This window comes from Mustela nivalis, assembly GCF_964662115.1.
Source record: "Mustela nivalis genome assembly, chromosome: 1".
Classification (NCBI taxonomy): Eukaryota; Metazoa; Chordata; class Mammalia; order Carnivora; family Mustelidae; genus Mustela; species Mustela nivalis.
The window spans coordinates 3429254-3451430 of NC_139020.1; the positions used below are offsets into that span (position 1 = coordinate 3429254).

The following is a 22177-nucleotide window of genomic DNA, read 5'->3' on the forward strand; positions in this document are numbered from 1 at the left end:
TGCCCCCTGTCATGTTCTGTCCCCAGCGTCCCAGATCCAAAGGGGACCCCTCCCTCCTCACCTTTTGGGAAGTGGGGGCAGACGAGGGGCGGCAGGTGCATGCAGGGTGGAGGTAGGGAGAGGGGGAGTGCCAAAGACGGAATGGTGAGGTTATGAGGGATGGCTTCAGGGAAAGAAAAATACAAGACCATACTCATGAGCTAAGTTAGGAAAAAGTTAGTGTTGCAGTGATTCCTGTTTTCTTCCATGAGCACAGAGCAGAGAGTGGCAAGAAAGTTCTAGGAAACAATTTCCACAAATGAAGAAAGAGGAAGTATGGCAATGAGATGACCTCCAAAACTGAAGACCAGGACAGAAGTCCAAGGGACAGACACCGGAAAATTACTGGACACCGCCTCCCACACAGAAATAAAAGCCTCCCAACCATTCCCATTCAAGGGACCGGTTGGGGAAGTTTGGTAGTTTGGGGGGTGCACCCCACTTTTCCTCTGCAGAGCTGCTCTGCCCTAACTGCCTGTGATCAATCTTAATACGCAAGCCCCACCCAGAACCAGTCAGAACAATCCATCCCCAAGGCCACTGGAGAGGATTTACCAGCCTGGGTTTGAGAGGGCACATCAGAGTTCTCCCTGGGACTTGCCAGGGCCCTGAGAAGGAGAGGCTTTCCTTTCCTTTGGGGGTTGACAGCCCCACACAGTGGCCACCTTCCCTACCTGCGGAGACTGGCCAGCTGGGAAGGGAGACCACGGAGGCACAGAGGCTGTGCAGTTTGTGGGAAGTGCTCGGCCCCTGCAACAAGTTTGTGCCTCCCGGTACCTCCATGACTGCAGCTATAGAGTGACTGACAGCTGTGCCCATCTCAGGATCATTGGGAGGATTGAATGAGTCAATTTTGTGATAAACATGTCCGGCTCACCGTGTGCGTCTTGTACGCAAATGTTGGTCACCCTCATTATGAGAACCAGTACTCTCCCTCTGACCTTGAATGAGCATGAATCAGGTTTCCGTCCCTTGCAGCCTAAAAATCCTGATTAGGACAAACAGGCTGTTAAAAGTCGGGGCCCCTACGCCAGTGTATGGGGAAATCCTCACAAATAGGTTATAGGTCAACCCCATAGTGCTTGGTTGCGTTGGTCCCTGTTCATCTGAGCACTTGCCTTATCTCCCTCAGGAAATCATAAATCCCAGTGTCTCTGGAATGTATCTTTGCCTCCATCATCATTCTTAGCATATCTTCTAGCCAGACTAGGCGCTTGATAAACATCAAGAGCTATGTTGAATAACCTCCAATGTTTCGAAAAGTACTGAACCATGCATGATCCCATGGGACACTCAGGATACCCCTGCAGGCAAAGGGAGGCAGATGCCATCACTGGATCACATGTGAATCCAACACCCCAGCCCCAGGTCTAGGAAGGCCACGTTTCACTTTCCTTAGCAGTCAAATAATGTGTCCCTGGTCCCTGGAAGGCAGTGTCTCCACGCCATGCCAGCTCAGGCACAGATCTATTCCTCCTGGCTCCGAAGACCACAGCTCAAGCCCTGTGTGTCCGGTGCCCTGAAGCCCTCTTGCCTCCCTGAGATGCCTGAGCTCTCCCGTCATCTGAAGACCCTACCCTTCCCCTTTCCCAGGCCTGGGACTCCTGCCTTTCTTCTCCAGTTCTCCAACTCCTCTTCTCCTACCTCCCAGGAAGACCTGGGCAATCACCTACTTAAACTTGGGTTTTTGAAAGCAAAAATTTGGTTGGGGGAGATTATCTTCTGTATGTTTGGAAACTTCTAGGCAGGGCCTTGCAACTCAAAAGTCCCCAAGGCAGAAGAAAAACAATTTAATTAAAAAAAAAAAAAAAAAAAAAAAGACTTGGCTACCTTTTAAGGGAAGGGAGGGGAAATGAGCTACCGTAAGGAACTTAGCCTCAGAAATGATCTCAGGAAATGATCTTTGCACTTGGAAGTAAGGAGATTGAGATTCCTTAAGGTTTGAAAAGCCCCAGGTCTCCTGACTCCTGCTAAGCACCCCTTGCATTTGACCATCACGGCTCTCTCAAATAGGGACAGAGATCTCAAGAAGCCCACACTTAATCTGTTAAAAATCACAAGCAGGCTAGTGGGGAGATGGAGGGATATGCTTTTCTCTCTTCCCCCCACCTGAGCACCACTAAAAACACTGGACGTTGTACAAAGCACATGAGGAGACCCTGAAAAGTGGGGAACATAAGCCAGATGGCCCGGGGACCTTGGGACCCACAGAATGACACTGTGGTGAGGTCCCTGGGTTTTCTTTGTGCCTCATATAGCCCAGACTTGCATTTGAAGAAACCAACAACCTGAAAATGCTCAGGGACACAGACAAAGCAAGCCCCAACAAAAGGCTACTCTCTCTGGCTAAAGAGACAGAAAAGGGGCACCCTAGAAATACAGAAATTTTTCAGACAATTGGTGTTCAGTCAAATACCACACCCACCTACACTAATAAAGGTGAGTGGGGAGCCTAGGTTTCTACCTCCTCCGGCTGTAAGCACCCAAAACTGCCCCCATCCCTCATCAAAATGGTGTCAAAGAAGGCCATATTCAGAGGCTGGAACCATGCCCATCAGGCAGTCATGAAGAGCCCCTCCTTCCCTCACTGGAGTGGTGGCAGAAGAGACTCAGCAGATTTAGGACTTTCACCACCACACTGTGTAAACAAAGACATTACACTCCCTCCAAATCATGGTGTCAGTGGGGATCAAGTAGGGAGCAATAATAAGGTCTCCTACTTCTCCTGGCCAGGGAAGTGTTGTGGGTGATGGCCAACTGTTCCAGCAGAAATGAGGAGCTCCTCCCTTGGATGTCAGCAAACAGGGAACCTGGACTTCTACCTTCACCTGGCAGTAAGGAGGCAGTGCCCTCCCACTTCTCCTACCTGAGTGATGTCAGAGGAAGTCAGCTAAACAGAAAGATTAAATGAGATCCAAAGTCTCATAACATAATACCAAAAATATTTAGGCTTCCATCAAAAGTCTTTCATTACCCAAGAACCAAGAAATCCAAATTTAAAAAACCAATCAGTAGATGCTAACACCAAGATGACAAAAATGTTATAATCACCTAACAAAGGTTGAAGGCAGCCACTATCAAAATGCTTCAGTGAACAATTACAAACACACTTGAAACAAATGAAAAGACAGAAACTCTCAACAAAGGAATAAAAGATACCCCCCCAAAAAAGTGATACCTAAATTGGAAAACTCAGCAGATGGGCTCAACAGCAGAATGGAGAGCAGAAGAGAAAGAATCAGTGGACTGGACAAAAGAACAACAGAATTACCCAGTCTGGACAACAATGAGAATAGAGGCTGTACGAAACATGAGCAGAAGCTAAGGGACATATGGGACTATAACAGAAGATCTAATGGCAAATTGATAGTTTCAGAAGGGTGATTAGAGGTTGAAAATTCTCAAAGAGAGGTGCCTGGGTGGCTCAGTCCATTGAGAATATGAATCTTGGCTTTGGCTCAGGTCATGATCTTGGGGTCATGAGACTGAGCCCTGGGACAGGCTCCACACTCAGCGTAGCATCTGCTTGATATTCTCTCTCTCCTTCCTCCTCTCCTCCTCCCCCTACTCATGCATGCTCTCTCTCATTAAAAAAATAAAATAAAATAAAATCTTTAAGAGAAAGGAAAATGCTCAAAGAAATAATAGCTAAAACTTCCCAAATTTGGAAAAAGACAGAAACCTCCAAATTCAAAGGATTCAAGAAGTTGAGTAACTCCACATAGAGTAAATCCAAAAAAATCTACAATAACACACATCATAGTCAAACTTCTGGTACTAAAGGCAAAGGAGAGATCCCGAAAGCAGTGAAAGAGGCATGACATCTTACCAGAAAAGAACAAGCAATTCAAATTACAGCAGATTTCTCATTGAAAACAGTAGTGGTCAGAAAGAATTGGTACAACACTTTTCACTTGATGAAAGGAAAGAACTAACAACCAGGATTCTTATGTCCAGGAAAAATATCCAAGAATGAGAGGGAAATCAAGACACATGTAAGAAAATTTGTTACCAGGAGACCTATCCTGAAAGAATGGCTGAAGGAAGTTCTCTCAAACATAAAGAAAATGGGAAAGAGGGAAATGTTTTTGTATCAAAAAAGAGACACTGTAAGCAACAATATGAGTAAACAAAATAAACTTTTCCTTCTGCTATTGAGTTTTTCGAATTGTGTTTGATGGTTAAAGCAAAAATTGTAATATTGTCTGATGGGCTTCTAAATGAGTGTGAAGTAAATGTTTAAGACAATTATATTATAAACAGAGGAGAGTAAAGAGATGTGAAGGGAGGCAATATTTGTACATGTCACTCCAACTTCTAAAACATGACGCAAAAATTGATGTCATGTATATGTAATGTAATATCCAGAGAAACCACTAAAAATGGCAATACAAAGAGATACTGTCAAAAACATTATAGAGAAGTCAAAAAAGCAATTCTTAAAAATGTTCAAGTGACTCCTTTCCAGGCAGGAAAAGGAAAACAGGTAAAGGAAAAACTGAGAACACAGAAAATAAAAAAATAAAATGCATGTTTAAACCCAACAGGTCAATACTCACATTAAATATAAACAAACCAAACAACAGAACTACAAACTATGGGAAGCAGAACTCGATAGAACCAAAAGAGAAATAGATAAATTCATAATTACAGTTGGATACTTCATTGCTTCTCTCAATAACTGCTAGAACTAGACAGAAAATTTAGCAAGAATATAGAACCCAATAGCACCACTGACCAACAGGACCCAATTAGTATTTATAGAACATTCCACTCCAGTCAATGACAGAAAAGTACACATTCTTCTCAAATGTTCATGGAACAGGTACTACCATAGATCAAATCCTGGGCCATTGAACAAACCTCCACAAATTTAAATTAAATTTAAAGAACTGAAATTACACAGAGTGTGTTCTTTGACCCAAATGTAGTCAAACTAGAAATCAATAAAAGAAAGATAATAGGAAAATCTCCACAAACACTTGGAATCTAAGCAACATGCATCCAAATAATCCCTGGACCCTTGGATCTTAATGGCAAACAAAATATAGTTAACTGAATTAAAATGAAAGCACACATGTGAGAGCTAAAGGCTAAAATCATACAATGATTTACAATGCTAAAATCATATAAATTAAAAATTAGGAAAAGTCTGGGGTGCCTGGGTGGCTCAGTGGGTTAAGCTTCTGCCTTCAGCTCAGGTCATGGCCTCAGGGTCCTGGGATCAAGGCCTGCATCAGGCTCTCTGCTCAGTGGGGAGCCTGCTTCCCACCCCCCTCTGCCTGCCTCTCTGCCTACTTGTGATCTCTGTCTGTCAAATAAATAAATAAAATATTTAAAAAATTAGGAAAAGTCTCATTCATAATCTAATCTAATCACCTCAAGAATATAGATAAAGAAGAGCAAAATAAACCAAAATAAAGAAAATAATAAAGACAAGAAATCAATGAAATTAAAAGTAGGAGAATAAAGAAAGTCAATGGAACACAAAGCTTGACTGATCATTTAGAAATGATGATTAAAATTAAAAAATCCTCCAACATGTCTGACAAAGGAAAAACATGCAAGACACAAATTACCAATATTAGAGATGGAGCAGGAGTTATCAGTACAGATCCCACAGACGTCCAAAGGACAATGAGTCAACACTACAAACAACTCTGCACATTTAAATTGGACAATCTGGATGAAATGAACGAATTCCTCAAAAGCATAAATTACAACTCACTGAATCTAAAACAGATTATTTGAATAGCCCTATAACGACAAAGGAAACTGAATTAATTATTATAAAACTGAAAAAGAGAAGGAAGGAAGGAAGGAAGGAAGGAAGGAAGGAAGGAAAAGGAGACGGAGGGAGGAAGGAAGAGAACTCTTCAGACCCAGGCAGCTTCCCTGGAGAATTCTACCAAGTGTTTAAAGAATTCACAACAACTCTCTACAATCTCCTCCAAAAATTAAAAAAAAGAGGGAACACTTCACAATTCATCTTATTTAATGAGCATAGCCTTGGTATCAGATAAAGATAATATTTTTTAAAAACCCTACAGATCAAAATCTCTCATAAATATAAATGCAAAAGTCACTAACAAAATAGTAGCAAACAGAATTCGGCGATATACATTTAAAATGATACACTACATCCAAATGGGGTTTATCCCAAGCATGCAAGTCTAATTCAACATTTGCACATCCATGTATTTACCATGTTAACGGACATGGTGACATAAAGAAGAAAAATCACAAAATCATGCCAATTGATAAGGACAAAACCCTTGACAAAACTGAACACCTATTCATGGTTGGCTTTTGTTTTAACTTAGAAAAATAGAAATAGAGGGCGATTTCCTCAACTTCTAGCAAATACATTCCTGGACATTTGTTCCAGGGAAATGAAAAATCACATTCAGACAAAAATTAGTACACAGACATTAACGGCAGCTTTGTCTGTGATTAGCCAAAACCTACAAACAGCACAGATGTCCATCGATAAGGAAATAGTGACCTGTGGTCTACACCATGGCACACTACTCAACAGTACAAAGTAACGAACTACTCAACATCCAACAACCTGGGTCGATCTCCAGAGAATTCTCCTGGAAAAAGCCGAACTGAAGAGGCTAGACACTGTACAACTCCTTTCATGTGAAGTTCTTGAAATGACATGACTACACAGATGGGAACAGACTTGTGATTGCCGGGGTTAAGGAGGAGATGGGGTGGAAAGAAAGAGAGTGGGGGTATGGGAGTGTGGGGGTATGGGAGTGTGGTACGAGGGAGCCTTGTGAGCGGCATTCTGTGTCTGGACTTTATCAGTATCAACATCAGGGATGTGATGTTGTACTCATTTTGCAAGACGTGACCAAGAGGGGAGCTGGGCCAGGCGTACATAGGATCCCTCTGGGTTCTTCCTTATAACTCCGTGGGAACCTACAACTATCTCAAAATTCAAAGGTCAATTTTCTTTTAAGTCACAGAACTGTCCTGAGTGAGGCCACTCGAGACGAGGCGGCCTCATACCCACCTGTGGCACTGAGCAGACATCACACGGACTATGGGGAATGAGGACGTAGGTGGCAGAGTTTGGGGGATGAATAGGGAGAGGACATGAAACCAGAGGGTACCAGGTCGCTCGGGACCACACAGTGGGCTGCTGGACAAGGAAGCACTTGTGACCGCTCTTTGTCAACTGTCACTTTGAGAAGGTGAAGATGGACGGAACAATTCTCTTCCTCCTTACTAGCACTCCTGTGTGTGCGTGCTCAAGTGCCCAGGCACCGGCAGGGACGGCGGCGGAAGGGACGCCAGCCCGTCACTAGCCATCTGTGGTGCTGGGCTGGTCCTCACCTCTCAAAGCCTCCATCTTCATCAGTAAAGTGGGAATACTAAGAGTACCACGGTGAGGGTTGAGGAAGATGGGGTAGTTATGGGCCCTGGAGCCAAGAAGGGGAAAGAGCAGAAGGGTCGTGGGCATCTGACCTTATCCTCTGGGCTCTGAGACCACGACCTTCCCTGACCCACCACCAGTGTTGCCGCCGCTCACCATCTTCCCAAATGGCTGAGTCTTCGTTCCCTCCTGTGAAGAACCGCTCCACATGGGACGTTCTACAAGGAAAAGTGGATGGATTAAGGTACAGAGGGCCTCCCAGCTCAGAGTGACGACATCCCAAGGTCCACTGTGAAGGTGTCGATATGGTAGTCCGAAGTTTGAAAGTTCCAGTTCTACGACAAATGCGTCCTGGAGAACAGAACAGGCAGCACGGAGAGCCTTATTGTATCGTGTATCTGAAAACTGCTAAGAGAAGAAATCTTAAATGTTCTCATCAGAAGAAAAAAAATTATAATTATGTGTGGTGATGGGTGTTAACTAAGCTTATTGAGTGTGGTTGTTTTGTGATATAAACATCATCAAACCATTCTATTGTACACCTTGGGACAAGTACAACATTATATGTCAATTCTTTCTCAATAAAACTGGAGAAAAAATGAAGGCTTCTCGCTTTTCATTGAGAGGCAACCCATCCCAATTTACAGATGCATCGTGTTTCCCTCACTGGTCTGTGGGGGGTTTGGCTCCTTCTCACTGAGCCCAACACCCAGCAGACCCCGGCCTCCTATTTGGCTCCCCAATATTTGCTGACTCAGCGATATAAATCAGAGACACTTTACATCACAGCTCAAATATAAATTACTGTTTGTGCTTATACTAACACACACGACATATTTTCTTTGACCTACGGCTAATGACATTTACTCTATACATTTATACTGAAAAAAAATTTTTTTACTGAAAAGCACTTTGTCAGTGACTTACCCAGCAGCTGAGATGTAAACACTTCTCGAGGAGCCCTTCCGCTACACAACAGACCTTTCTGCAGGGAGATGTATTTATTCTGCAATTAATAAGGGGAAGAAACCCCTGCCCTGTAGGACAGAATTTCAGTTTTCATCACTGCAGACATGTGAAAACCCCCAAACCACAAGCAATGATTTCAGTTTCTGCTCTCAGCACCTACAAGACAAATGGTTTTAAAATAGGTATAATGCAATCATATGTGAAATAATAGGGCTGGTGCCACTGTTGCTGCAGCAAACAGGAAGCTCGTGAGGTTACTGGAGGTCAGTTGGCTCCCTCCAAGGTCACAAGCATAAAAGAGCACCCGCTATCTGTCGGTCCACAGAGAGGCCAAGTGTGAAATCTACTCATTTCCCACTCCTGGTCAGATGATAGATTTCACATTTGTGAACACTTTGGAGTTTATTTACTGTTTTGTAACGCAGGTAAAAACAACATGGCAAAGAGGAAAAAGCATCAGGGCTCTAGGGTAATAGTTAAGGATAAACGAAGTATTTCCTCGCGGAAGGGTTAGAATAACTTCAATAACACCGTCTCATGACAGCCCTGGCCAGCGGTTGTTGCTGCAAAGTGGGGGGCAAAGTGACCTCACGGCGTTAGGGGAGATCAGCCGTCACCTGACAACAGAAACTGATAGCCTCGGAGGCTGTGGTGGGTTCCAAATTGAGCTCTGAACATTAGAGCCACTAATTCCTTTAATCTTCATCTCAGCCCCAAGAGCCCGACACTGTTCTTATCCACAATGGGGAAGTAAGGCACAGAGAGGTAACATAACCTGCCTGAGGTCACACAGCAAGACCGTATCCAATCTCAAATCCAAAACCGTCAAGTCTGGCTCCAGAGATTGCAAAACATTTTCCCTGTGAGAAGGACTCCTTTTTTCTTCTTTAAAGCAAAGCACAAGAGCTGAAGCACAAGGCTTGGTGAATTTTACATATCTATACCCTTGTATACTCACCACCCAGATCATGACGTAGAGCATTTCCCTCTAGAACATTCCCACCATGGGAAAGGTTCCTTGTGCCAGATCCCAATCCACCCCCGTCTCTAAAGTTAAGCACTTCCCTGGCTTCAATCGCCATAGATTAGTTTTGTTTATCCCTGACCTTCATAGGATGGGCGTACCGTATGTCCTGCGTCGAGTCTGGATTCTTCCACTCTACAGTATGTTTCTGAAACTCATCCGTGCTGTCGTGGTACCCACAGTTCCTCCGTCTGTCGTTGACTTTCCTTTCTGCTTCTACGGATGGACACATGAGTTGTGCCTGGTTTTCACCCATCCTCAGTAAAGCGACTGACCGTCTTGCTCGGGTCTCCTGGTGGACCCAGACATCCATCTCCCTTGAGGACATCCCCAGCAGTGACATCTCCGGGGTACGGGATAAGAATGTTCGACTTTAGTAACTACTACCAATCAGCTTTCCACATTTCTACCACCAGCAAGGAAACACCCCTGCTGCTTCATACCGTTGCCCCCTACATGGGATTTTCAGGGTTCTTTTTTAATATGACCACCCTGATAGGTGATTGTACCACCAAGGTTTTAATTTGCTTTTCTGTTCTCACTAATGATGTGCCCATTCAATTTCCCCCTCCTTTTAAAATTGCATTGTTTTGCTTTTAGGATCGATCTGTAGGATTTCTTGATAGGTTCTGATAGGCGTCCGTCTTCCCTCACATGGGTACCCCACAAATGTGTTCCCCCAATCTGAGCTCCCGTTCAGTTTCTCAATGTTTTTTTCACGATAGGAGTTCCTCGTTTAAAAAAAAAAAATCCAATTTAGGGACGCCTGGGTGGCTCAGTTGGTTGGACGACTGCCTTTGGCTCAGGTCATGATCCTGAGTCCCGGGATCGAGACCGGCATTGGGCTCTCAGCTCCACGGGGTGTCTGCTTCTCTCTCTGACCTTCTCCTCGCTCATGCTCTCTCTCACTGTCAATCTCTCAAATAAATAAATAAAATCTTTTAAAAAATCCAATTTATCACTATTTCCCTTTATGGGTTAGGGCTGTCTTTGCACGCTCGTCTTCTCTAAGAAATCTCTGCCTACCACAAGAATATGAAAATAGTTTCTTACGTTTTCTTCTAGAAGCACCATTGTTTGGGTTTCCACATCTAAGTTTGTGATCCATTTTAAATTGATTTCTCTGTGAAAGGCAGAGGTCTAGGGGCACATTTCCATATGCTTGCTCAATGGTCCCAGTGCCAATTTGCTGAAAACAGCATCCTCTCTCTGTCAAACTGGACCAGTGCTTTGATAGAATCAAGTAGCCATATGTGGAGGAAGGTGCATTCCTGGATGTCTATTCTGTGCCCTTGGTCTGTCTGTCTGTCCTTACACCAACACCACACCACCTCCGTTACCGCAATTTTCAAGTAAGTCCCAAAATATGACAGTGATCAAGACCCTTTGTATTTCCACATAAATTTTGGACTCAGCTTGTCAGTTATCATCAGAAAGGAGAAGAGAAGAAAGCAAATGCAGTAGAGTTTTGACGGGGGTTGCCCTGATCTATGGATCCCTTTGAAGAGAATGGACATCTTACGACACTGAGTGTCCTCGCCCACGTCTGTGGACGACCTCTCCATCCACTTGTCACCCTGGGTTTCTCTCCGCGGTGCTATAAAGTTTCCAGTGCATAGTTCTTGTCCACCAAATAAACCTTTACTGTTAGCTTTCTTCTTTTTCGTATTTTCATGTTACTGTAAATGGTATGCTCGAACTACACTGTCCACGTCTTTCTGGCTACAATGTAGAAATAAAAATGGATTTTTCTATATGGAGGCTTTGTATGTTACAGCTTTGCTAAAAACCAATTATTTATTTCTTCCAATAATAATCTCCCATCTTCCTGCTGAAAGATCCTCTTTCCGCGGGCTTTGGGTTTAGTTCGCCCTGCTTTGTCTAGGTTGTCAAGATGGAAGATCAAGTTATTGGTCTGGAGATCTTCTCTTTTACTCTTGGCACTTACAGTTCTGACCTCCGCTCTAGGCACTGTTTCCTCTGCCCCTGCAAATTTTGGTGTGTTGTATTTTTCATTTTCACTCATTTCATTTTCATTTTCACTCAGAGCAAAGCACATTCTAATTTCCCTTCCCTTCTTTGAAGTATCGTTTATTCAGGAGCATGTGCTTTAATTTCCACATATTAGTGAACTTCCCCAAATCACCTATGACTGATAATAGTTTATAAATTGATATCTTAGATAATTTTACTATGGTGTGCCTAAGCTGGATTTTTTAAAAAATTATTCATCCTAGCTGGATTTAGTTTCTCGGACCCATACATTACTACCTTTCATAAGATTTGGAAAATATTTGTTATTATTTCTTCAAATACTCCTCCTGTCCCCTCTTCCCTCGCCCACGCTGTCCCCTCTTTTTCCGGGATGTCAGCCACACCTGTGCTGCTCTCGGTCACGTCCTCCCTACGTGTCCTGTGCATTATTCTGTGTTCATAATTCTTTTTCTCTCTGTGATTCACTTTGGGTATTTTCTACTGATCTGTCCTCAGATTTATTTTCTTGGGTTCTGCTGTATCCTGTCTGCTGTTACAGCCATCTGAAATACTCCCATTTAAGATATTTATTTGTGCATCTAAAATGTCCATTTCATGATTTTTGTAGATTCTGACTCGCCTGTGAAATGACCCCCTCTTTGCATCGGATTTCTCTCTTTTTTACTCTCTTTTTCACAGATTTATCATGGTTATTCCGATGTCAGGCCCTGCTAATGCTTTCTCTGAGTCAGTCTCTGAAGTTTGACCTCTATACACGCAAGCTATTTCCTCAGAGGAAATGGTGCCTGACTTCTCGCCCAGAGCTTGCGGCTGTTTGGGGTGGGTGCTCTTGCCGCACACCCAGGAACTGGTCTGGGGATGAATGTTGCAATCCTCCCTTAGTAATAACACCCAGGCAATGACCCAAGCTATGTTGTCGCTGGAAATCAGGAGGCATCTGACCCTGCCACCAACAACACCCTATTGTCTTGGCAACACCAGGTCTGCAGATAGAAATCACTTTCACCATTTTTTTGGACTTGGACCACCCATATGGAAGCTTGCCAGTTCCCCCATGTATGACCCACATTTGGAGTTCCCAAACCGAGTTTCCAGGCAGAACCTTCTGGGAGAGGGGCTCTTCAAGGATATCAACACCTCCCTTCACCCCCAGAATGTGCGTCAGCCCTGCCAGGGGAGCTGGGAAAGAGGTCCAGGGCCATGCCTTGGAGCCGCTGCTGGGCCCAGGCTGAGGGCTAGGTGCCCCCACCTCTTTTACAAACCTTGGCTGCCAACCCACCCACACTCCCAGGAGCTCTGCGCCCAGGGCTGCAAGTGGCTGATCCTCTTTTCTAAGTCGGCCCGCTGACCTGAGGCTGTGCAGCGGCCCGCACCCTCTGTGCCGGTCCTGCGGGGTGGTGCGGTCTGAGGTCGCTGTGGGGCAAGATTGTGGCATCCAGACGGAGCCCCCTGGGGACACGAGGGCGAGGGTGGGGCTCTCCTGATGGGCCACAGGTTAAGAAATGGGAAGTAAAGCATGAGTCCACATCCACTGCCTTACTTGCTCTTCCCAAAAAGTCCGGGGACATTTTCTTACTATGCCAAAGGTTAAAGGGGCTTGAGAAAAACAGGCACCCAAACGGCAACAACAACAACAAAGCAGGAAGTTGGGGGCAGAGCCTTTTGTCCCCAACACCGGAAGAGGGGCCCGAAGATGTTCCCGGTCCAGGGCAGCAGATTCCCGCAAGCACCTCTTCCTGCTGGCTAAATTCAGAACACGGACTCCGGAGAAGCAGGGGAGGATATCTCACAAGGCTGGGACCGGAAAACACACGTACACTATTTGGTAGAAGTCCCAGGGATGCTGGCAAAACCTCAGGCCCGCTCACACGCAGGGACAGTCGCGGCGGCCACGGGGCAGGCTGAGAGCCCTGGAGCCAAGAGGAGAGACAAAAGCCAAGGGAGCCAAGTGCCGGAGCGGGGCCAGAGGGCCTGGAAAGCGGGAGGGACGGCGGCGGGTCTGCACCAGCGCTCGTCCGACGCCCAGTCGCTCTCCCCGCAAGCGCGGGCAGGTGCTGCTCGCAGGCAGGCGTCTGGGCTAAGCCGAGCGGGTGGGTTTTTCGCGCTGGCCTTGAGCGCGGAGCAGCTGGCAGACAGGGCCACGGAGACCTCATCGACGTCTAGAACCCGTGAGAACCAGCCTCGACCGGTGAGTGTCAAAGAAAATTCCATCTGGGCAGTAGCGGTCCTGCAGGGCCACAGCAGAGCGCCAGCTCCATTCAGGCCTCCCCGCCTCCCGGCCCGCTCTTTAGGCCACGCCCACCCAGAACCGACGCCGGGTCCTTCGTCCTTCGTATGGGGACACCAGCTGCCAAGGGCTTTGCTTTTAGAATGGTAGAAATCCCAACTTGCAGATCGGGGCTCTAGAAGCGCTTTACACAATGCGCGTGGAGCACAGCAGAAAGGACCCTCCCCAGCCCCGCCCCCGCGGAGCGCAGGACGTGGGGCGCGCGGTGGCCCTGTTGGTGTCACCCCTCCACCTTGGCTGGTCCCAGTCCCCGGGGGCGGGGAAATGGACGCTGCCTCCGGGGTGCTGGCCTTCCCTGTGCCGAACGTGCCAGCCCTTTCTCTGGCTTATTGTGGAGAATCAAGAATGCGTTTTCCCATAGACACAGGGGTTAGGTTCCCAGGCAGAGCCATAAAAGCCCATTCTTGTTTCCCTTGTAGATACCCTGCATTACTGCAATTCCTCCCCGTACTAAATTGTGGAACTCATTAGAGAGAACCCTACAGCACTCTGTTTGTCAGAAAATATCCCCAATTCAGCCTCCGACCTCCAGGACACGGGGTATGGGCTGGATCCTCCTTCCTGCACGAGACCCATCTTTGGGGACACAGGCCCTGGGACTCCCACCTGCCTCCAGGTGGGGTTGGGGTCGTGGGCCACCGTGGCCCAGCGGGGTCCAGGCCAGGGCCATGGAGGCAAAGCAGGGAATTGGTGGGAAGAGCTGAGCCCCAGGCTGACTCAGTGTTTCCTAGTAAAGCTCTTACTCATTTCTGAGAGCAGAGCCTGGAGTCCTAGGCTGGCTTGTGGATCCCGCTCACAAGAAAGAGCAGAGGAGGTGAACCAGCCAGAGCTCCCCATCAGGACAAAGGATCTAACCTTGGGTTCCTCCTCCAGGCCGAGCTGGATCCGTCAGGATGACTGTCTTTACCCTCATCCCCCACAGGCCACAACAGGACTCAGCAGAACACAGTGCCCTGATTGATTAGTGATGTCTGCCAAGGAAAGGGAATAGGCAGTCTGCGATTAGTGATGTCTGCCAAGGGAAGGGGCAGGGCAGTCTGAGAGTGTTTGCCAACCCTGGCTACACCCTCACCAGGAAAGTCAGTGCCTGCCATATTTTTAGAATTCCCCGAGGAAAGATGTGCTCTTATATGCAAGAAGACACTTGGATAATTTCCAGAAGTCCATCATAGAAGAGGTACTTATCAAGGATTCCACAGCTGGGCACAGAAATCTGGAACTATTGTGTGCCCAATGATGTCTAAGTGTTGCAGGGAAAAGAATGGGATAGTGTTCTGGGGGAAAGGCTTTCTTATACATAACATTCCTATTGCCTGGATCTCTGAAATTGCTGTGTTGAAAAGGACCTATCTCCTGATTCAGCATCCAGAAAAACATGGCCACCTATGACCTGTGTAGCCACTATGCACTGCCCCTGAATTCTTACTGGCATTTTATCCTACCATACTTCACATATCTTCATAATTGTACATTAATGGATTTGGGAGAAGTAAAATCATATTTTGGTGATTGATTTACAATGTAATGTGAAGATGCTTTGTCTAATATGCTAAAATTCTATTCTTGTCATGTAAACATGTTTTTCATGGACAGCTACCCCCTCAAACTCTCTGTTCCAATGGGACCTTCTCTGGAGACAGTTCCCGAGGTGTGACCAGGCGCTCCAGGACTGGGGCAGCACACCATGAACCCTGTGGGAGGGGGTATCTTTACACAGCAGAATCAGCAAAACCCCTGACACCCTGCTGAAAATTTTGCTTCCCACAGCCCAGCTCAGAACCCAGACAGGGGACTGGGGACCCAAAGGCATCCACAGGACCTACAACCCAGCTTTCCAGCAGAGCTCGTGTTGTGTCTACGGCTTTCGGTGGGAAGAACTGGCTGGTTCCCCGACCCGTGCAGAGGTCAGGTCTTCCCTGAAGCTCACTGCAAATCTTTCAGGTTTTTTAAATAAAAAAGATGTCTTGTTATTAACATAGTGAAGCAACCACATTTAGGAGGTCCTTTCAAGTTAATGAATGACGGATGGATGGATGGGTGGATGGTGGATAAATAGATTTACACGATAGATAGGTGGTGATAGATTTTGTTTTGTTTATATTTTATTTATTTATCCAAGACAGTGAGAGAGCATGAGCAGGGGAAGTGGGAGAGGAAGGAGCAGGCTCCCCGCTGAGCAGGAAGCCCGATGCGGGGCTTGATCCCAGGGCCCTGAGATCATGGCCAAAGCTGAAGGCAGACACTTCACCGACTGGCCCCTCAGGCGCCCTGATGATGATAGATTTTAGATGAGTAAATGCCTGGCCTAGGCCTTCTTGCTGGTCTGTATTTGACGTCTCTGCTTTGGTCTGGGAGGCCAAAGCCCCTGGCTACAGGTTTGCTCAACCTTCCAGAGCCATATCTGTTAACAACAGGCCCCAACCTGCCTGGCTGTCATGGCCTCAGCGGTGACATTTCATCACAGTAAATGCCCTTTTGACCCTGCCATTGTCAACGCTCCCGCAGCACCTCTCCACCGGAGAGGACCAGGCGACGGCAGTCCGACCCCTCCACCCTCTGTAATCTGCTGCCAGAGCCTGCGGCTGGCCGGGCACGTGGGCCTCCGGGAGTATCGTCACTGAGGCACCAATCATCGCCGTGTCCCATGAGCCACTGCCGGCGCGTGACAGGCCTCAAGGTGTCGGTCCTGCCGGCGGAGGACGGGTGCGCCCTCCCGGCAGCCAGCATCCAGTCGGCCAGCGCTGGGCTGCGGAGTTAGGGAGAGAGAAATAGGGCCCTTCTGACCCAAACCCCTTAAGCCGGCTCGTTTACAACCCCTAATCTGTTTTGTACACCAAATTTTAATATGTCACACTTTGTCCCAAGTGGAAGATGTCTGTAACTGTTCCCGTGATTGTGAAAATACGTGCCTACCGCATGCCCAGCACCTGCTCAGCTGTTTACATACTCCGTGTGCCTTACTCCTTAGGACAGCCGGGACGTGGACGTATTATTTCCAGGACAGCCGGGACGTGGACGTATTATCTCCGGTGACCGGCTGTCCTGGTTTTCCCAGGACTGGAGGCAGCTGCGACAGGAGTCCCCGGGATGTGGGACTTTCGGTGCTAAAACCCGGGTGAGTCAGTCACCCGATAATATCCCCACTTTGCAGATGAGGCGACTGAGGCCCAGAGAGCTCTGCTATTTGCCCAGGGCACAGAGAGAGTGAGGCGGCCCCATCCCAGGCCTGCTGGTTCCGAGTCCAGGCCATTCCCCCATGGCTTACCTCTGAGTGTTTTTTTCATACAGAACTATCAAAACATCTTTTTCTTTTTAAAGATTTTCTTTATTATTTATTGGACAGACAGAGATCACAAGTGGGGGAGCAGCAGGCAGAGAGAGAGGGGAAAGCAGACCCCCACCCAGCAAGGAGTCTGATGCGGGGCTTGACCCCAGGACTCTGGGATCATGACCTGAGCCGGAGGCAGACACTTAACCCACTGAGCCACCCAGGTGCCCCTCAAAACACCTTTCTTAATGGTCTAATCACAAACTGAGAGTGTGCCGAGAATGTCCCTTTCCAAGCCTTAAATTAATCCTGAAGACGTAGGAGCAGAAAGTGGGGCAGGCTCGACAGGACATCAGCTCCACTGTTCAGTCCCTAGGGAGACCCACTCCTGCCCTAACTGGGCATCACTGCCCCCCGACACTTCTACACCTCCGTCGGGCTCCTACTCGCTTCCCCGCCACCTCTCCCCTCCGCGCCGACCGCTCCCCTCCGGGCCGGCGGCTCCCCTTCGGCTCCCAACCCAGCCCCTCTGTCTGAAGATAGAAACAGGTTTGTTGATGGGTCTTAAAGCCAGGGGGAGGACACACGGCGGTTTGTCGTACTACTCTCTCTGCTGTCATGCTTCGAAGTGTTTATATTAAAATGTAAAGAGAGGGCGCTCGGGGGGCTCAGTCTGTGAAGCACCTGCCCTCGGCTCAGATCCCTGATCCAGGGTCCTGGGGTCGAGCCCCGCATGGGGATCCACGCTCAGCGGGGAGTCTGCTTGGGATTCTTTCTCCCTCTCCTTCGGCCCGTCCACCTCCCACCCCTGGCTCACGCTTATTCCTGCGCCCTCTTTAAAATAAATAAATAAAGTCACACAGCGGAAGCATGCTGGACTAAATAAGTAATTTTTTTAAATCTTGAGGGCTGTGGATACAACGTTTCTCAAAGAGATGTTGAAAACCCTAAAAGCTTCCATTAGAAAAGAGGAAAGACTAAGGTAATGACGAGCTGGCTTCCCAAATGTAAGAAGTCAGGGAAAAGAACGAGCAAGTACGCCCAAAGAAAATGGCAGGAAGTCACAAATGCCCAACAGACACTAACAAATTAGGAGACAATTTGCTCCAGATGTCCTGTCTGCAGCTCAGATCCCCCCGGTGCCAGCTGTGGCCTCGGCAAACAGGTGCGCGCAGGCTGGGCTCTCACCTCCAGCTGGTCCAGCCCCACGTGTCTCTCACGTCCTGTCCCCCTCCCCGCCCCCGCCTTCTCCGATGCCTTGGAAAGAGGCTGCCTGCAGGACCTTCCCCACTGCTCAGCCCTGAGTTGCCCAGAAACACAGGAGGTGAGCCGTCTCATGGAATAATGCCACCAGTCGGAAGGCGGGAGCCCCAACCGTCCTTCCCTGGACAAAGAAGTCTGGAAAGTTCTACGCCCTTCCCAGTAGATCCCAGCTTGGTCAAGCCCGGGTTGCTCACAGCAGTGGCCAGTATGTTGTGTCTGAAAGGTAGGAAACGTGAGTCTTTCACGGGCGCCTGGCACTAGGACAATTAACCAAAAGGGAAGGCTTTTTTTTTTTCTAAAAAGTTTCAGCACATTTAAAAAATTGCACATTCTTAGACCTCAGTGCAATTAAATTACAAATCAACAACACAAACACTTCAAAAGTACACTGAGAAAATGTAAACATTCTGCTAAATGACTCTGGAGTTAGGAAATCACAATAGAAGTCATGAGGCGCCGCCCCCCCCAAGGGCTGGCTAGCGAGAACACAGGATTCTCTAACAGCTAAATGCCACCCCCAGAAGTGACGACAAAAATCAACAAACCTAAAAGTGAGTTCTTCATAACTCAGAAAAGAGACCAATCTCTACGCTGAAAGATACAGAAGAGAGGGGGTGGCGGGGGGTGGGGGGAGAGGGAGCAACGGATTATGACTAATAGGAATGAAAAGTGGGACCTAATTACAGAGGAAATTAAAAACACACTTAAGAGATACTATGAATAACTTGATACAATGAATCTCGAAACAGCAATGAAACAGATGATCTTCAGAAAAGGGAAAAATCACTAAAATTGAATCAAGAAGAGAACAAAAGCCCCAATAAATCCTTAACCTGTATAGAACTAGAACCAGTACCCAAATCCTCCCACCTCCCTAGGCATCCCAGACTGAGTGTCAGGTGAACTTGATCCAATCTTCCTGAACTAGATCACTTTCATCTTCTACGAATTATTTCAAAGGACAGAAAAAGAGAGTGTTACACAATTCGTGGTGAGAAGCTAGTAGAGGTTTGACAAGAAAATTGGACGCAAAGATATGTGTGTGCCACTCAACCCCCAATCTTAATATCTAGACTAAAGAAATCCTACAAATTAACAGCACAAAAGAATCTACCATTTAAAATGTGCAGAGCAGATGAACAGGAAATTCACGGGAGAAACTCAAGCATCTAAGAGACACGTGAAAAGATGTTCCAAGTTGTCGGTAAGCAAGGAGCTGGAAATGAAAGCCGGAACCTCCTACCCCCACATCTCAGACTGGCAGATCATTGAAATCTATCCATCACGAGTGTCCCCACGTGATCTCGTACCTTCAGTGGGGGGCCTGAAATGGTACCACTACTTTGGAGGACAATTGGGCAGCATTTGTAGATGTTAAAAACCCCGTGCCTATTTTTTACAACCTGCTTCTTTCAAAGCTGAAGGGAAGGGGCGTGCAGTCCGGCTCACACGGTCAGTAGCTGGCAGTCATGGGCTCTGTCCATCCAGCAGCTGCCCCTCAAATAAGGAGCACCATCACGTATGGTGATTCATCTCTTAGTGGCATTTGAACATTTTAATAAATCAAGATTTTTTTTCACTTGAACAATTGTCTTATAATTAAAAAAAAGAAAGAAAGAAAAACTTCCAAAGAGTTTAATCCGAATAAAAGATCTAACCATCAAATGTCAGCTCCTTGAGTGTGTCAGTGTAAGTGATGTCAAAATTGCAAACAAGGGAAAAAAGCAGTGGGTGTATTTTTAACTTAAAAGCTAACATGAAGCATCCAGTGTGATTGTGTGAAAATGTTTCCCAGAACATTTAACCACTTGAAAAATGGCCTGTTTTCTAAAAGGAAACCAAGGGTATTTTGCTGGAGCAGATCCATTTTTCTAAGAAGTTGAATTGGATTTTGAAGGAATCGCATCTTGAAAGGGACTGCCTTTAGGAACGGGACCTCTCCAACTCCGCACGCATATACTGGGCTTCTAAGTCGGGCTTTTCAGCCACAAGGAAGATGCGGACCACCACGCCAAGCTCCCTGTTTGACAGAGGACGAACGTCATAAAATATTTCTCCTGTTCCACTGTAAATTCTTACAGAAACCATGGTATGTCTTCCCAACTACCTGGTGATCTTTCTCACCTTTAGGGGAGTGTAGCTTTCCAGTGGGAACGCGCCAGTAAGACTGAGCTCTTCTAGGAGATGCACGCGTTCCTCAGTGTTGGGTTTTGTACATTCCGATGTTGAACCTTAAAGCAGGTACCGCTTTGAGGTTCCAGAAAGAAATGGGAAAGCAGTTCCATAGCACCCCCCCAACAGCAGCCGGGTGGCCCTCGGGGCCAGAGTACATAGGAATGGCCTGACGGGTGCGGGATGCTGTGCAGTGATGTGTTAGGGCACGTGCAGAGCTGGGGAGAACACGGAGAAGCCACTTCTGTAAACGTGGAAACGGTTCTTCGGTTGATTTGAAAGCATTTCCCGGACATCCGCTGTGATGCAAGTCGTCATGCAAGGCCGACCCTGGGAGGAGTCTGGAGCCGTGGGACACTCGGTCCCCAGCTCAGTCTTCACAACCGAAGTTCTGTGAATGCATGAATGCACAGGGCAATGTGCGCGTGCACACACACACACACGCATCCAGAACATACTCATCTTTAAGCGGTATCTGATCAAATCGACCAAGGATTTGTAGAAGCCTGAAGAAAAACACACGTGCTGTGAGACGGAGCAGCAGGATGACGTCTAGAAAGAGCGGAAGTGTCAGGTGTGCACTGGAGTTCAATTCCCCAGCATTAATTATACACCAACTGTGTGCAGGGAGGGGCATCGCCCAATGACCTAGGATGGAGTCCCTAGCTTTGAGGACCTAGAGCATGTCTTGGCCACTTTGTAAAGCCAACTTCCAACCTGCCGTCTGGGGTCACTTCTGATAACTCATCGGGCTACAGTGCAGACACGGCAGCTAAGAGAAGGCAAGAGGTGCCAAGAAGCCGTAGGGGGGCCACCGAGCTGACGACCAGGCCTCTGCCGCCAGCCAGCGGCCTGGGTGAAGGTGTGCAAGCAGGCGCTGGAGAGAGCGCCGTAGGGCGCACACTGACATTTTTGGGAACGCTGCCCGCTGCTGGAGAGAGCAAGACGCAGGGAGCCTCGTCCGAAGGCGATCGGCAGGGGAGGCCCCGAGCGGGGAGTCCGAGAGGCCATGGCAGCAGGGGGAGACGCCGCTCGCAGAGCCACGCCGGCCGAGAAGCCCCGACCCGGGGAGGACGCCCCATCTCCGAGCTCCGGGATTTGGGCTGAAGAGCGCGGCCAGGGCGGACGGGCTGCCTGCCGGGCGCGAGGGAAGCCCCGCGCTTGACGCAAGTCCCGGACGGAAGCGCGGTGCGCTCGGGCGTCGGCCTCGCCCCGGAAGGCCCGGCTGGACCTTAGGACTCAGCTGCGGGTGCCGGCGACGGGAGCCCGAGACACAGACTGCGCGAAGGCCGCGGCCCATCCGCTGGGGCCGGTGCAGCCGCCCTTCTCCCGCCGTCTTCAGTGGACTCGGCCCTGTGCCCTGCCGGGACGGCCTCTCCCCTTGGCCAGGAGGGGCTGCCATCCTGTCGACCGCGAGGCTCAGCCCGACCTGTGGGAGCCCCTGCTTCCCAGCCACAGGGACTGGGTTGGGCCTGCTCATGTGACTGGGTTGGGCCTGAGTCCTGCCTGGAGCCGGTGGGAACTCGGCGCACATCCTGGTGCTGAGCCCGCCCCGCCCGGAGCGCGTCTCGGAAGCCTGGCTGTGTCCCAGCCCCCAGGGCCCGGCAGGGGCTCGCCGGGGCCCCCCACCTGTGTGAACCCCTAAAGCGCCCTGTTTTTCTTCGGCTGGTTTGGGGTGGCTGCCGCTTAGAAAGACTCCTAACGCAGCCTTTTATGATAATGGTTTTTAAAGGGACATCTTTAGGAAATTACAGCTAATAATTGCCCAAAATA

At 48.1% G+C, this 22177-nt stretch overlaps 1 protein-coding gene across 4 annotated transcripts in view; it reads right to left on the bottom strand.

Annotated features, from left to right (window-relative positions):
* ABCG1 (ATP binding cassette subfamily G member 1) overlaps window positions 1-8460 on the bottom strand; it is a 66242-nt gene extending 57782 nt beyond the window's left edge. Inside the window, exons 1-2 of one of the 4 annotated variants that reach the window (XM_082721615.1) lie at window positions 8354-8460; window positions 7583-7644 (exon numbers count right to left, since the gene is read on the bottom strand). In XM_082721615.1, the coding sequence (XP_082577741.1) occupies window positions 7583-7636 (54 nt within the window). In that variant the 5' untranslated portion in view covers window positions 7637-7644; window positions 8354-8460. Of the gene's footprint in view, window positions 1-7582; window positions 7778-8353 lie in introns of all 4 variants that reach the window. The other 3 variants (XM_082721616.1, XM_082721612.1, XM_082721613.1) reach the window with 3 other exon arrangements.
* Window positions 8461-22177: the final 13717 nt, after the last annotated feature.